Source organism: Diabrotica virgifera, chromosome 2, assembly GCF_917563875.1.
Source record: "Diabrotica virgifera virgifera chromosome 2, PGI_DIABVI_V3a".
NCBI lineage: Eukaryota > Metazoa > Arthropoda > Insecta > Coleoptera > Chrysomelidae > Diabrotica > Diabrotica virgifera.
This window is the reverse complement of record NC_065444.1, coordinates 138,368,473-138,384,897: the sequence shown is the minus strand read 5'-3', so window position 1 is coordinate 138,384,897 and position 16,425 is coordinate 138,368,473. Positions and strand designations below refer to the sequence as shown.

General features: G+C 30.1%; 1 protein-coding gene and 1 long non-coding RNA gene across 2 annotated transcripts; both read right to left on the bottom strand.

Annotated features, from left to right (window-relative positions):
- Positions 1-4,785: 4,785 nt before the first annotated feature.
- On the bottom strand, positions 4,786-6,602 carry LOC126880212 (uncharacterized). Its single transcript, XM_050644002.1, has 2 exons — positions 6,286-6,602; positions 4,786-6,048 (listed from the first exon to the last, which is right to left on the bottom strand). Exon 2 carries the CDS (start codon positions 5,974-5,976, stop codon positions 5,425-5,427), a length of 552 nt encoding a protein of 183 aa, XP_050499959.1. The 5' UTR covers positions 5,977-6,048; positions 6,286-6,602; the 3' UTR covers positions 4,786-5,424.
- A 2,241-nt stretch (positions 6,603-8,843) lies between these two features.
- LOC126880217 (uncharacterized) lies at positions 8,844-12,781 on the bottom strand. Its single transcript, XR_007696492.1, has 2 exons — positions 12,144-12,781; positions 8,844-11,643 (listed from the first exon to the last, which is right to left on the bottom strand). It is a non-coding gene; the product is annotated as an uncharacterized LOC126880217 (long non-coding RNA).
- Positions 12,782-16,425: the final 3,644 nt, after the last annotated feature.

Sequence of the window (16,425 nt, the reverse complement as noted above, 5' to 3'; positions counted from 1 at the left end):
TATAGTGCGCACGATTCCCCCACAAACAATGAATTGGTAAATACATATTTACATTACCATTTTTAGCCGTTTTCTGCACGAGTGCTGCACGAAATTATATTGCTCTATGTTGATCTATCCTCGTAAAAGAATGTCTCATACACTTGTGAAAAATAGACTTCTTGATGCTATATACATCCCAGGCAACCAAACGACGTTTTTATAACGTAGAAAACACGTCATAAAAATGACCAATTGACGTGTTTCTATGACGTAGTACTGACGTTGAAAATCACGTGTATTTGTCTCATCGATTTGACGTCATACCTGTGACGATTTTAAAACGTAATCGTATCTACGTTTTTTTCACGTCGAGATCGTGACGATTTTCAAACGTCAAAAAGATGACAACCTTTATAAGTCGGTAAAATCACGTCTTTAATACTTTCAGATGTTTCAAAATAGTATGAAAAATAGATAACATGAAAGCTATAGGCCTACTTCCCATGTGTCGAAGATATACTACCACTTGTTTAAGATCGCTTGTGCGCTAGAAGCAACATTGTTTCTGCATGATTGTACCAGCCCTCACATTATAGAATTTTCACTAGTTATATATACCTATTTACTGTGTCAAAACTGAAACAACATAATATAACATATGAAACTAATAAATAATTTATTAACAAATTATCCAGCATACTTAATATCTTAATTTAACGCTGTCTGAATATCTTCATTTAACGTTTAATTAAAAACAAATAAACATAACCTCAAGTAGTTGTCAAGAAGAATTACTGCATTAAACTAACTCACTGAGCAAAAACGCATAAAAATCTCTTAATTAACACCTTTCTTTAACTAAATATCTAAATGAAAAGTCTTATTTTATGACACAAGACACAAACCGCGTAAACAATAAATGAGAAATTTCTTATGAGTTATGAACATTTAGCGAAATTGTTGGAACATACCTAAACGAAATTGTTTGGAGTCAATACAAACAAGCAAAGCTCCTCCAAATTTTGTGACGTCAGACTTACGCTGTCTGAAATTAAAACGTTTTTTAAACGTAATTTTAACGTCATTAATCTTACGTATTTAAAATCACCTACAAAAGACGTATATATGACGTAATGTTCGAACACGTGTTATATTCAACAGAAACCTGACGTTTCCTCAACGTTATATGACGTCACTTGGTTGCCTGGGATATTATGTAGCAAAAATGGATGGATGAATACAGATTTTTTTGTGGGAGGCTGTACCATGTTGTAAGACATGCAAAGCAACTGATCCCATTCTTTTAATGCTGGATAACCACTCCAGCCATATGTCTATTGGTGCATATAATTTTTGCAAAAAAAAACATTCAAATGGTGTCACTATCACCACACACCTCAGATCTTCAGAATCATTATCTTTGGACTTGACTTTCTTAAGTCCTTTAAAGAATGCACTTTATAGAGAATATGATTATATGTTTAACATTATCTGTCTAACAATATTATCTGTCTAACAGGCAATCAAAAAATAGGTCAAAACAGCAAACAGGTGTATGTTCTCAAAAAACTTTTGATAGTGTGTAAAAAATATTTTATTATCAGCTAAGTACTTTCAACACATAACGTGCCAGTCTTCCTCAGCTGATCTGCTGTTCACGTGGGCTCAAAATGGTTTGACTCAGCCATGTTGTCTTTTTAATTTATAAAAGAATTTAGATGTGATTTTATTCACTTTAAAGGGTTGTTATACCCGATATCTCTGGCTTTTGCCCAGTATCCATGTTTTTTATTGTGTCGTTTAGCAATTGCTCTTCTATGAAGGTTTTATAAAGAGGACGAAGCTCTGATGATGGCACGTTATGTGTTGAAAGTACTTAGCTGATAATACAATATTTTTTACACACTATCAAAAGTTTTTTGAGAACATACACCTGTTTGCCGTTTTGACCCATTTAGAAGTGTGTACAAGTCTTACAGTCTTTTCCAAATCAAAAAATAACCGAAAGTGACGTCGCTGAGCTAGTAAATAATGCATTTATGAACGTAGCCATTATGGAGAAGGCAGTGTCAGGTTTTAGTGCATCTGGAATATATGTCCGTTAAATCCCGATAAATTTAATGAGTATGATTTTGCTCCTGTCAATCCAGCAAAGGAAATTATAGATAGTAAAAGTCGCTTCTCTACCAGAGGCTTCTACAACTTATTTTAAGTATTCAAAGTAGAATAATAATCCGTTTTACTTTTACCGTGACCTGAAGATGCTGTGAATATTGTAGACAGCGAAACCGGTCGTCAGTTGTAAAATAAATTGTTTGTGAGAACGTCTCTCTTTTCTTTACTACAATAGTATGGACTCACACATGCAACCCATTCATTATTAGAATAATAATTATTTTTTAAATATAGAGCTTTTAACGTAATGACCGTTATGATACACTGACCGGCACAAAAAACGGCCACCCCACAAAATGGGTCATTTTGATGTCTCGAATTTCCTAAACCAGTTGTTCGATTTGATTTTTTTAATATGTTATAGCCCTATTCTTGAACAATGTCGCTAAAATAATATTGTTGCCAGATAGGTAAATTATCATTGTATACCAGGTGTACTAATCAAACAGTGTTTTTTTCTCAAAGCTCGCCACACCTTGTGGAATATTCTAACATTTATAAAAGACTGAAATTAAAACCCAACTTAACATTCTCTTTTTGATTCGTTCGCTTATGTTAGATAATAAAACAGTTAGGTACTTTAAGATCTAGCCATGTTCTTCATCCATACAAGGTGTTTCGAAATAAGCGCGACACATTTTAAGGGGTAATTCTGCATGAAAAAATAATGACCGTTTGCTTTCTAAACATATGTCCGCAAATGCTTCGTTTCCGAGATACGGGATATTGAATTTTTTCTTACAAACTGACGATTTATGTATTGCTCTAAAACCGGTTGAGATATGCAAATGAAATTTGGCATTACCCGTATGCACTCTAATGAAGAATATAAAATTCTTAATTGCATATCAAAAAATGTGCAATAACTGTCTCTTAAAACCTACCAAATTTCATTTGCATATCTCAACCGGTTTTAGAGCAATAAATAAATCATCAGTTTGTAAGAAAAAATTCAACATTCCCTATCTCGGAAACGAAGCATTTGCGGACATAGGTTTATAAATCAAACGGTAATTATTTTTTCATGCAGAATTAACATACATGCAGAGTTAATTAACGTTTGTCGCACTTATTTGGAAACATCCTGTATTGATGAAGAACATGCTTAGTTGTTAAAGTACCTAACTTTTTTACTATCCATCATAAGCGAATGAATCAACAAAAGGAATGTTAAGAAAACCTGAAGCTATTAGTTATGTTTTAATTTCAGTATTTTATAATTGCTAGAATATTCCACAGGGTGTGGTGAACTTTGAGAAAAAAAAACACAGTTTATAAACACATATTATTACAGCAATATTATTAAAGAAAGAAGACTATAACATATTATATAAGAAAATCACTTAAATCGGACAACAAGTTTAGGAAATTCGAGACATCAAAAATGATCCATTTTATGGGGTGGTCGTTTTTTGTGCCGGTCACTGCAGATCTAAAAATTTACACCAGAAGCGATTACTGCTTAAGCGCGCACCATTCCCCCGCTTTCTTTTACATAATTATTTTTTTCATTTTTTTAATATTTTTCCGTGATTGATCATTCTCTTTGATTGATTGATCTTTTTTTCTTTTGCCACTGGTAACCTGACGTTTGAAGCACTTATTAAAATACTTAATCCGCACGAAAATCCTTTGTCTACAGTATGTTTTTACTAGACAAAGAGGTATATCCGAACAATGATGGAAAATATACTCTGTAGTTCGATGTATAATTTTTTTACCCCGATTTAGGTTTTCACCATGAAAATTTTGGAAATATTTTTCCATTGTTAATACTTGGTCTACCCATTCTGATGAAGGATTTGTGAGTCCACCAAATGATAAATGTTGTACCCAGGTTGGTACAGAATAATTATGAAGATTTATATTTTGTTCTTCATATGTACGTCTTCCTAAATTTGGGAATTTATTTTTAAATTTAAATGCTATGAAACCAGCAATATATATCAACCCATCTGTTTCGGTTTCTTTAGTAATATTATCTGGAACTGACAAGTCTGAACTACTGGTACTTTGATTTTGCAGATCCATGAACACAGTATCTATATTATTTGTAGGTGCTTCAGGTGGCAACATATTTATCTTTGCTTGTTGAAGAGCTTTTGCAACGATATATTCTTCATTTTCTTGGCCACCGTAATGAGAAACGTTGGTAGTTCTTTGCACCATACCTGGATTCTTTCCTAGTATGATCATTCTCACTCTGTAAAGGGTATTTAGAGGTGACGGATGGTCATGTAATCCACCCCTTGTTCTCAACTAAAAATATAAAATAATTAAATATAAATATGCTTAAAATAGATAACAAATTATTTCTTACCTGTGAGAAAAAGTTTTCCAGACAATCTTGATTTAATCTGTGTGTTAAGAAATAGGAAATTTTATATTTCTCTTTTAGGTCAGTAAATAACGCCTGGATAGATCTGGATGATATTATAATCCCCCTTTGGAAAATTTGCATGGATTTTTTTCCAATACACACCATTTTAGTAACAGTATTAATTACTAGATCCAGTAACCTATTTTGCTCTTCCAAAATATACAATCCATAAGGTCGTTTCGTTGTAGATGTAACAGGTGTAAAGGAATTCATTAAATCAAACCAACTATTAATAAGCTCTATATGAACTCCCCAAGTTTTTGTGCTGCGATTTTTTTATCTCTGGCTGCATTTTTAAAATAATGTTTTAAGGCTGTTGCAGTTGTGTGAGATAATAATTCTGCAGCAAGTGCAACATTTTGTCTTCGCATTTTCTTTACCTCTAAATGATCTAAAGTCAGCTTATACAGGGAACTTATTTCTGTTTTTGCAGCTTCAATTAGTTCTTTTAATAGATCTTTTTTTAATACACTTCCATCTTCAAGTTCAAATCCTGTGTCGATTAACCAGTTTCTTGTTAATTTTAGAAGATGGGGAGCATCAGCAAACATGTAAATATGTGCTTTTGTGACTGGATGTGTAAAATAGGTGGTATCAACAGAAATATTCAATTTTTTCCAAAGTCCTTGATTCCCTCCCCCACAATCCGATACGCATGCAACTACATTATAGTTTACATTATGCAACTCAGTAATTATTGAATGTAAAATATTGTCAGTCATACTTGTATCAAAGCCAATGTACACTGGTTGCTTCCATTTATCAAAAAGTCCTCTGGCCATCACTACTTGCATGTACCTATGAGGGCCAACAACTTCATCCTCTTTTTGGTCATATTCATACTGGGCACAGACTTTCATTTCATCATAGGACAAGACGGTTACTCTTTATAGCTCAGTTTTAGATTTTCCAGCAACATACATCACCTGAAGTACATCTTGTAGGAGACCAGATCTAAGATTAATGTGTGCAGCCCTATTCTGTAATGTTGATATTCCAGGTAATGGGTATTTAAGGGTATTTCTTAGATAAAGGTAACACCTTCTACTAAAATACCTTATTGTGAAAGCTTTTGAAATTTCTTCCGTCGTCCAACATGCCCTCGTTTTCTTTTTCAAAATAATTTCAATTTCGTTTTTACTAAACATGTGACCCAAGCGTTTCAAAATATTTTTTTCACTATCAATATCTTTTTCTTTGATTCTTTTATTTAGTTCTACAATCCTCGTTCTGGTAGTATACAAATCTTGTTCATTTTCTTCTAATTTCTCTTTCAGTTTTTTGTTCTCTTTAAGCAACTCCTCATATTTTCGTTTTAAAATATCTTCCTCCGATTCATTGCTTGTACTGGGCACATCAGACACATCAATGATTCTTTCATGTGAGTATACCTCTAATAGTTCTTCAACGATAGCTTTTTGTGTTTTCATTTCTATCATTTTATCATGCACTTATTGCTGTTGTTTGTTTTGAAACATCGCCCAGATATTTTAAGTTTTCACTTGGAATTGCTACAAAATAGTGATGATAAGAAACAGAATATAGTCTGTTCGCTAAACTCAGACGCAACTTTCTAAATGTTTTAGTCGGTAATAAAAAATAATTACTAAATAGTTAATAATCACTAAATAGTTAGTAATTTTACCAATTTTTGCAAAATTGGCAAAAAACAAAAAAATATCGACTAAAATATCTAGCCAGTTGCGTCTGAGTTTAGCGAACCGACTATATTAGAAAACAATACTTACCTCCATTCTTTAATTTTAATTTAGGTCTAGTTCCCATTATTCGAGCATACATATCATCCACAAAATCATCCTTCTTGAAATGATTACTACATACTCTAGCAGTTTTTGTTTTTATTTCATCTTTTCCGCAACAGCGCTCAATCCATATTTTTTCTAGTTTTTTATCTTTGGGAAACGTGAAAAATGCTATTTGTTGATCAGCATCATCAGCAGACTTCTTGTTTTTATAAAAATTATTTCTACAAACGGCCACACTGCAGTTTGTACCTGGCATTCTAAAATTTCATCAACATTATTATTACGTTAAATACCTTAATTTTAACGATTTAACTCACCTTATATATATAAATATTCTTAATATTTAGGCTCCTACAATAGGTACGATGTACAACAACTATAATAAATAACTTTTCATAAACAGTTCAAAATACCGGGAAACAACAGCACAATTTCAAATACAAAAATATAAAGTAAACTAGGATATTATAAGATAAAATTTATCTTAATATATGTTATTTAATAACAATACAAATTATACACAATACCGTCAATACTACAAAGTATTCGCGGTGTGCAAGTACTTGGAAAGGGAAACGAGAAACGACCGTGCGCGAGTCGCGGAGAAATATTGCAACTATCTTAAATAATTCATATTAGGTTTGTTCCAACACGACCGAGAACCGTCACGAAACGGTAACGCTTCTGCGCAGTAAACAAAATCCGTTCCAACAAAAATATGATCGTCATCGGATCGTCCTTCCCACTGTTCCAACAAGAATTGTGATCTTTCGGTGACGGTTTCGTGATGATCATTTCGGTAATCGGGCAAATGCATGTGCTGGTTGGACTGACTTGCGCACTAGGATTTAATTCTTTAAAGTTTTTGAGCCTTTGATCGACTAAAAGCACACAAGCTGGCACCAACAAAAATGACAAATATATTATTACCGTCATGGGACGATAACTGGGCGATACAATTACGAACATGCGCACAACAAACGGTACAAGTAGTTTCGTGACGGTTTCTGGACCGTCCAAAAGTTCATGTTGGAACAAACCTATTGTCAATTGAAATTGTCAAATTGACGTATATTTCATACCTTCTGTCAATGAAGCAGAAAAATTATATATTGCTCCACAATATTGATATGATATGCAATTATTATATAAAGGTAAATTTAATTAATTGTATTTTGCTTGCAGTACTGCATTTTAAAAACTAATTTTATTTAATACATACAATTGTTAGCTGCGGCTAAAACTCGCTCTGATGGAATACAGTGTTGCCAAATTTTGGCTGACAGAAATGTCACTTTTGGCGGGCAATTCAAATTTCAGTAAGTCACTCAAGGACAGTAGACTAAAAAATAATATTTTCAGTCATTTCAGTATTTATGGAGGACGGAGGCTACTGATTGATAATTCCGTTCATCTTAGATGTGTTCAATTGTATGTAATTATTATAATATGTATAATATGCAAATATTTGTTTGTATGATTGTTTTTAGACTACAAATAACAGAGATATAATATAATACCATACATTAATTAAAGAATAGGATTGAAATTGATGTCTATAATTTTTTTTTGAAGTGTTCAAATGCCAAGAGCCAGGAAGGATGTAGTAAAACTGAAGAACAAAAAAAGGAATACATGATATGGATTAATAGTAATAAGGTGTAAGGCGTACAGAAAAATGAAACGAAAGCTTAAGAGATAACCAAAACAATGATAATAAATAACAAGGAAGGCCTAAAACAACAGAGAAATAAAGTGCAATCAGATAACATTAAAAAAAGTATCAACCTATGAATACCTAGGTAGGGAGTATAATAACTCACGACGGGAAAATAGACGCTGAAATTGCAAACGAAGGAAACAAATCGACACGAATATTTTATACCTTAAATAAACCCATACTAGGACATAAATACATACAAATGGAAGTGAAAAGGAAGATGCATAATACAATAACAAGACCAGTAATAACCTATGCAAGGCGAAAATTGGACAATACAGAAGAAACATGAGTCAAAAATAGAAGCAATGGAGATGAAACACTTAAGAATGATTGCAGGAAAATGGGGTAGAATAAGAAATGAAGAAGAGAAATAGAGCCAATATTATATCACATCCAAAATAAACAACTGGAATGGTATGGACATATCATAAGAATGAAACCAGAAAGGATGGCCAGGAAAATTCTGGAAATGGGAAACACAACAAAAAGGAGAAGAGGACATCCCCGAAAGAATTGGAGGGATCAAATAGAGGATATAGTACATGTACGAGGCAAAACGAAAGAAGAAATGAAAAGCCTAGCCAAAAACAGAAAAGCATAGAAAAATGGGTGAAAGAAACAACGGACCATAATCCGACACCATAATAGGCATAAGGAAAAAAGACAAGAAGAATAGATAAACTGAACGAACATTCATTAAAAATTCTTGTTTTATGTAAATTCTATCTATAAAATTTACATTTATATTGAATTTAAATATATGGATTTGTTGATACTTTTTAAAAAAAAGAAATTTGATAAAGAAACAACAGTTCATAATAATTATAATTATTTTATTTGTTCTTAAAAATATTACAAAACTAAAATAAAAATAATACAAATGAAAATAAAATATACAAAACTACAACCACCCATTTAATATGAATATGCCTTTGGCCGCCCTTTAATGGTAAATTAATTTACAAATGCTTGCATGTAAGATCAATGTAAAATTAGTATGGCAGAGGATCACCAGGAAATAATACGAAATTAAATAGCATTTCAACTTATTTTTGTAACTCTACACAGAAAGCAAACATTTTGTTTTTATTTTAACTAAAAATTTGGTTTAATAGTAAAGTTTTTTTTATTATTTTGTGTATCTGATGAAACGCATTTTTTTAATACTTAAAAACTTAAGTAACATCAATTTTTTGGTGGTTTCGGTCTACCTGGGGTAAAAACTGAACATACTTTTTTATGAGAAAATGGTGGAGAGTCTAAATTTGGGATTTAATATTGAAACAATGAAAAAGTGAAGCTGAAAGTTTCAAAATTTTATGTCTATTTTGTATAACAAAGTATAATAATATGTCCTTAGACTACTCGTTAAACATGTCTTACACAAACATATGGCAAATATCATCAAAAGCTAAACGAGTTAAAAATATTTACTATAACTTTTTTCTACTCCCGCAAGAAGTAAATTTAATGTTGTTCATTATAAAAATAAGATATTTATATTTTTAATTAAAAATATATGTTTTAATACTAGGTAATACATACAATACTGGAAGTATAACATTTAAAATGAAAATAAACCAATAATTTTATTGCATCTATAAGTAAGCGTCCTATGATGGCCACATCTACACTAAATTTAAAATTAAGATGCAGTAGAAATAAACAAACCAAGACAAGTTAAATGCTACTATTAGGAGCACTCCCGAATCATAATTCACAACGTACAAACTTTGGAAATCATGATTTGGGATTTACAATGTATATACATTGTAAATTATGATTCGGGAGTGCTCATAGTAGCATTTAATGTGTCTTGGTTTGTTTATTTCTACTGCATCTTGATTTTAGTATAGTATATTTCTATAAATATTTAGGTAAATTTAAATACCAAAACAAAATATAATATGTTATTACCACTGAATGTAAAAAATATTTAAGTACAGTAAAAACTATTAAAACTCTATTTTGTCTATTTTGTGAAAAGTTACTATTCACAAAGTTTATTTAGCAATAATGTATCAAACCCGGTATTACCACATCTGCGAAAGACAGTACCTCCGTAGACTAGAGTAGGTTTGTGACTATGGCCACTAATGTAGACACAATGAAATTAAAGGTTAATGTATGTAAGTGTAAATAATATGAAATGGAGATTTATTGAAGTTATACTTCTTTACGGGCGTAATGACGGTGAAATTTTATATGGTAATACCTAGCGACCGGGCGCATGCGCATTATAACTTTGTTCTCATTGGATGTTCAAATGACATGACAAAAATTATCAAAAATTATATATGTATGCTTGTTGCGTTTTAAAATTTGTAGGAAGAGAAACAACAAACAAAAAGTTAGTCAATGGTTATACTGCCTTTTTAAATAGTTTTCATATTATATTTTTGGACTTATTTACATAGAAGAGATGATTGTTGCATGCCAATGTGAAAGCTCATCAAACTGTGACTAGTATGAGTGCCGCAGATCTCGCTTATTCAAAGCTAAAGAATCTTTCACTGGTAAGTGTTTTATAAATAGTTAATCAAATTTTGTTATGATATTTGAACATAGCCACTTTGCAAGACACAAGTGATTGCGAAATTTATTAGTCGTTATACGGGCTCCGATACCTACCTTGAACCTACCAAAATACATAAGTAGTATGTAATACTTTTATTTACATAATTTGACTACCATCAAAATTTCTATCAATATTCACCTAATATATTGTTTTCTTACTCTATGTTTTGTTGTATTTTTTCAATTCTAAATCATTTCAATTCAAAATCAAAATAATTTGATTTACATAAGTTAAAAATCTCAAAAGGTTAATCTGTTAAGTTAGACGATCTTCGCACATAATGACAAGCTGTCTCTGTGGCGAAGTTTTAATGCGAGTGAATCCCAATACAACACAAATACCAGCCGCGTGGTAAGTTGGTTCGAATTCCAATAGAAACTTTCATTTTTTTATTTTTTTTTATACATTTTATGATTGTAAGTATATTTATTATATAATATTATTTTCAGAAAATACGTATTTAGTTAAAAATTTTTCCGACAATTAATGTTCAGAAATCATTTGTGGCATTTTTAATGTGTTTGTGTGTGTTTTATAATTTTATTATTTTAATTTTTGGCACTATTTTAATAAAAATGTTTGAGAAGTAGTAAGTATAAATTAATTTAATATTTAAATAAAATATAAATAAAAAGTATATTAATTTCGTTTATAATCATATAATCATATGATAGAAGTATAACTTCTTACGTGCGTACAAAGTACACACACATTCTTTTTTTATTTTTATAACAATACAATAATTTCGATGGTTAAACAGATTAGGTTAATCTTCATTGTACAGATCTATTTATTCTTACGAGATCTTTCCTTAGAACACTTAGAAATCAAATGCACATTGTTTCTCACTGGCCCTGGGAATAAAAATTATGGTTACTATTGATTTGTACACCAAGTTACTTCAGGCAGGTAATATTTATATTAACCATATACTTTGTTTCTATAAATGTTTAGATCAATTAAAAATGGTCTTCATTTGCCAATCTGTTAACATTTTTTCAACTCATGTACTGAATGTTCCATTAATTTCACATTTTCCCTAAAACAATATCAATGTAAAATCAAAAATATTCAAAAAAAATATTTTTTTTTTAATAAGAGCCGAAAATTGCAATTCAATGGACTGGACTGCGCTCCGTATTCTAATTGAAAAGTAAGATTATTTTGCCTTCGCATTGCAACTGAATTAAAAATAAAAATTTTATTTTATTTTTATATTGGTCTTTACTCCTTCGAGTAATTAGGTCCATTTTCTGTTGGAATTTACCAGCTGAACAGACGGGGTCGTGAATTGTAAGTTTTTTGAATTCCCTCTTGTCTTCTACGCTTCAGCATCCATTTGGCTTGCAAATTTTAGAAGACTTGGAGGTGTTACCAAGGAAATGGACCAATAAGTTTTCGATTTAAAAATCTTTTAGTAATATTTTAATATTTTCTAAATATTATTAATAGTGCTATTAGGATCGAAAACTTCATCTTTCAAAAATATTCCTTTCATGATTGCATTTATTTTTGGAACTTTACATACCTTATACTTACATTTAACAAGAGTAGAGACATGTTTACATTTTCCACTATTTTCTGCTTTACAAGAACATAACATTTGGCTAATGCTCATGCCATTTGTGAAAGATAGGGTTCCTTTAATTTCGTGGGGATTGGACCTTACTGAAGGAATAAACCATATTATATTTTGATGGTATGCTCAGAACTTTCCTCTATTTTTGCAGCCAAAATAAGATGACTAGAGTTTAAAACTTCTTGAATTTTCAGTACCCAAGAACTTCAAATATCCCACGATACTACTTAACTTCATGACTAAAAAATAGAACCAAATAGAAAATAGAACTTCAACAAAACAGATCAAAACAAAATAGAACTTTGAAAACAAAACCAAATTTGTTTTTGACAGAATGACTTGAATGACAGACGATTTGTGACGGAACGGAACAGTAAATTAGGCAACATTGTATTCCATCAGGGCGAGTTTTGTTTGTTGTTTATTTGGGTTTATATGACTGCGGACACTAAATCCATTCGCCAATTTTACTATTTTTTATTTTATTAGTCATTTTTTCGTATCTTATCCTAAAACTAATACTAATATAATAAACAATTCTACTAATAAATAATTATTTTTGTATTTTTTTTTAATAATTTTTTATATATATATATATATATATATTTATTAATTTTTTTCCAAATGATGTTCTCAGAGTTCCACAGCAAAAACTGCAACATTCTTCTTTAGCCCTCTACTTCATTCGAAAGCTATTTTACTATGGACTGTCCAAGTTCGTCATTCATTTTTATCTACATATTTTTTTTATATTTTTTTAATTATTATATTTTTTTTTCTATTTTTTTTTATATATCTTTTTTTTTATATTTTTTCTTTCTTTTTTTTTATTATTTTTTTATTTTTTTTTTATTTTTTTTTTATTTTTATTTTATTATTTTTTTTTATATTTCTTTTCTTTTTTTTTTCTTTTCTTTTCTTTTCTTTTTCTTTTAACATATAACAATTTACAAGAAATACTTACTCTATATTTTACAATTACAATTTAAGCTTAATATCTAAAATATGTTTATACAATAGTCGGTATACCAACTCATTATTTTCTAATGTTAATAAATAATTTAAATTAATGGGATGGTGGACATCAGTCAAAGAATACAGTGAATTTAAAAACATATTAACTTTATTAGAGATAAGAGAACAGGTCAAAATTTTGTGTTGTAGATTGCCCAACTGTCCACAAATACATTGTGGACTATCAGCTATATTAATTTTAAATAAATATGATGGAGTAAGACAGTGGTCAAATCTCATTCTGCATATTGTTCTTATCATATCTTTTGTCGACTCCATTTTAGAAAACCAAGGTTTATCCGTTATATAGTTTCTGATTGATCTGTAGTGGTTTCCTGTATTCACGTTTTCATCAATATACCTTTCTTTCCATTCTTTCTTAATCTCTTTGAATAAATTTGATTCAATATCTTTTGGCGTACAAAGATAATGGGTTAATACTCCTTGTGTCACCGCGTTTTTAGCCAATTCATCTACCATTTCATTTCCAGTTATTCCACAGTGGCTTTTAACCCATGCCAACTTAACAGACTTTCCTTGTTGCTGAAGTTCTTTAATTTTATTTATGATATATAATTCAATGTAGTTCACTTTTGATTTAGGATTTATAGCACTAATTTTACTAAGAGAACTTTTACTGTCACTAAAAAATATAAACTTTGAATGATTTATATTAGATAAATATTTTAGTGCTTCCATTATCGCTATTAATTCAGCTGTGTATATACTCATAATAGAATTTAGTTTAAACATTTTACTAATTTTATTACTGCTATCCCAATAGGCACATCCCACACCTTCAATATTTTTTGATGCATCTGTATATAGCATACAATAATCTTTGAACATTTGTGAACTGTCGGAGATAAACACTAATTTTCTTAAAGATATAGGCAACTTGCTATAGTCCCTTAAAAAGTATACCTGAACTTGTTCCATACTATTAAAGTCAATATTATAATTTGGGTTTATGTCATATTTATAAAGTTGTTTATCATATATTGTCATTTTTGAATATAAATCTACCATATTTAGAGTTTTCTTTTTTATCCAATATTTTTCTGTCAAGTCTGCTAAAAACAGTTGATGTATTTTGTAAATTAAACTTGCCTTTTTTTCATACAATCTAACTAAAAGGTTGATGCCAAGTTTTTTTCGTCTTATATCCATCGGCATTTCACAGCATTCAACTTGTAGATTATTTATCGGTGTACTTCTTAGGGCTCCTATACACAATCTAAGGGATTTATTAATGATTTTGTCTATTTTATTTAAATGACACTGTGATGCGTCACTGTATAATATTGATCCGTAGTCGAATATAGCTCTTATATTATTTTTAAATAACAACAAAGAAATATTTGGATCTGCTCCCCAACGTAAGTGTGATACGAATCGAAGAAGGTTTATTCCTTTTTCTGTTTTTTTAACTATATGGTCTATATGTTCTTTCCAGAGAAGCTGTCTATCCAGAGTAATACCCAAATATTTAACATAACTTTGTACAGGATAGGATATATTGTTTATTAAGATGTGATTGGGTATTTCTTTTCGTTTTCTTGTAAAAATACATAATTTGGTTTTGGAATCAGATATATTTAGTCCATGTAGTTCACTCCATATTTTAATATGTTTGTCTCCTTCTTCAATGGATTTGACTGCATTTTCTATTTTAATGTTTTCTTGATAAATAACTATATCATCTGCAAATTGTAAAATTTTTGTTGAGTTTAAATTTTTTTCTATATCAGAAGTGTAAATTAAATATAACAAAGGGCTTAATATTCCTCCTTGAGGTAAACCACCCATCGCTAGTCTTGGACCAAATGTGTTATTATTTACCGATATATAAATTTTTCTACAGTCATACAATTTTATTATTTTTTGACAGAAGCATTCTGGCAGACCTATTTGTATCATTTTGTTATATAGTATATTTAAATTAACGTTGTCGTATGCTGCTTCAACATCTAATAAAAGAGCGATTACTGAAGAATTTTTCGTAAACGCTAAATTTATATCTGTTACCAAATGACTCACAGCTTCCACAGTAGAATGATTTTTTCGAAATCCAAATTGTGTTTGTGATAATTTATTGTTTTTTTCTAGCCAACTTTCGAGCCTAAGTTTTATCATTCTTTCCAGTGTTTTTGTTATGCAGGAGCTCAATGAAATACCTCTATAAGATTCTGCTGAATCAGGATTCCGATTTGTTTTGAGAATAGGAATCACCCGGTACTCTCTCCAGTTATCTGGAATATCTTCTGATAACCATATTTGATTAAAAAAATTTAATAGTGTTTCTTTCCCTTTTTGATGTAAATTGGCCAACATAATATAATGTACATTATCTATACCTGGAGAAGTATTTTTCTTATTCTTAAGGCTTATTTCTAATTCACAGAAACTAAATGGAATTGAAAGTGGATGCATAGAGTTTTTTCTTTCCATTACATTAATTTTTGAAAATATATTATCTGGACATAATTTTCTTAAAAACTCCTCAACCCATTCTCCTTCAGTCACTGGATTTACTTGTGGTTTAAAAATGTTTTGTAATCGTTTGGCTTGATTCCACATATCTTTAATTGGTGTATTTTTGTTTAAAGTTTTACAAAAATTTCTCCATGCATTACGCTTACTCTCTAATACAACTTTTTTGGTTTTCGCTACACATTTATTATAATTTATATAATTTTGTATATTAGACTGTAGTTTAAACTTGCGTAAAGCTAGTTTTTGTTCTTCTATTACCTTTTTACAATTGTCATTCCACCAAGTTTTTCTAAATCGTGGATTAGTCCCTGTTCTCTTCTCCGGTATACATATCTTACAATATTCGTTTAATTTATTTAAAAATTGTTGGTAATTTAAATTATTATCTATTTCCATGAAATTATCAGTGATAGAAGAGAAAAGAGACCAATCCGCTTTATTTATGTTCCATTGGAATTTTGTATTTACACATTCCGCTTTATTAACATTAATATTTGACTTAATAATAATAGCAAAATGATTTGATCCTAATGTCTCGTCCACAACATCCCAATCGAAAAAATGACTAATATTTGCTGAGCATATTGTAAGATCTATTGCAGATTTATTATTGCTATTCGGTCTACGCATCAAAGTTTCTTTACCATTATTTAAAATTACAAGATTACAGTCCTCAATAGCTTCTAACAGATTTTTTCCTATAGTATCTACAGTACTACAACCCCAAACATA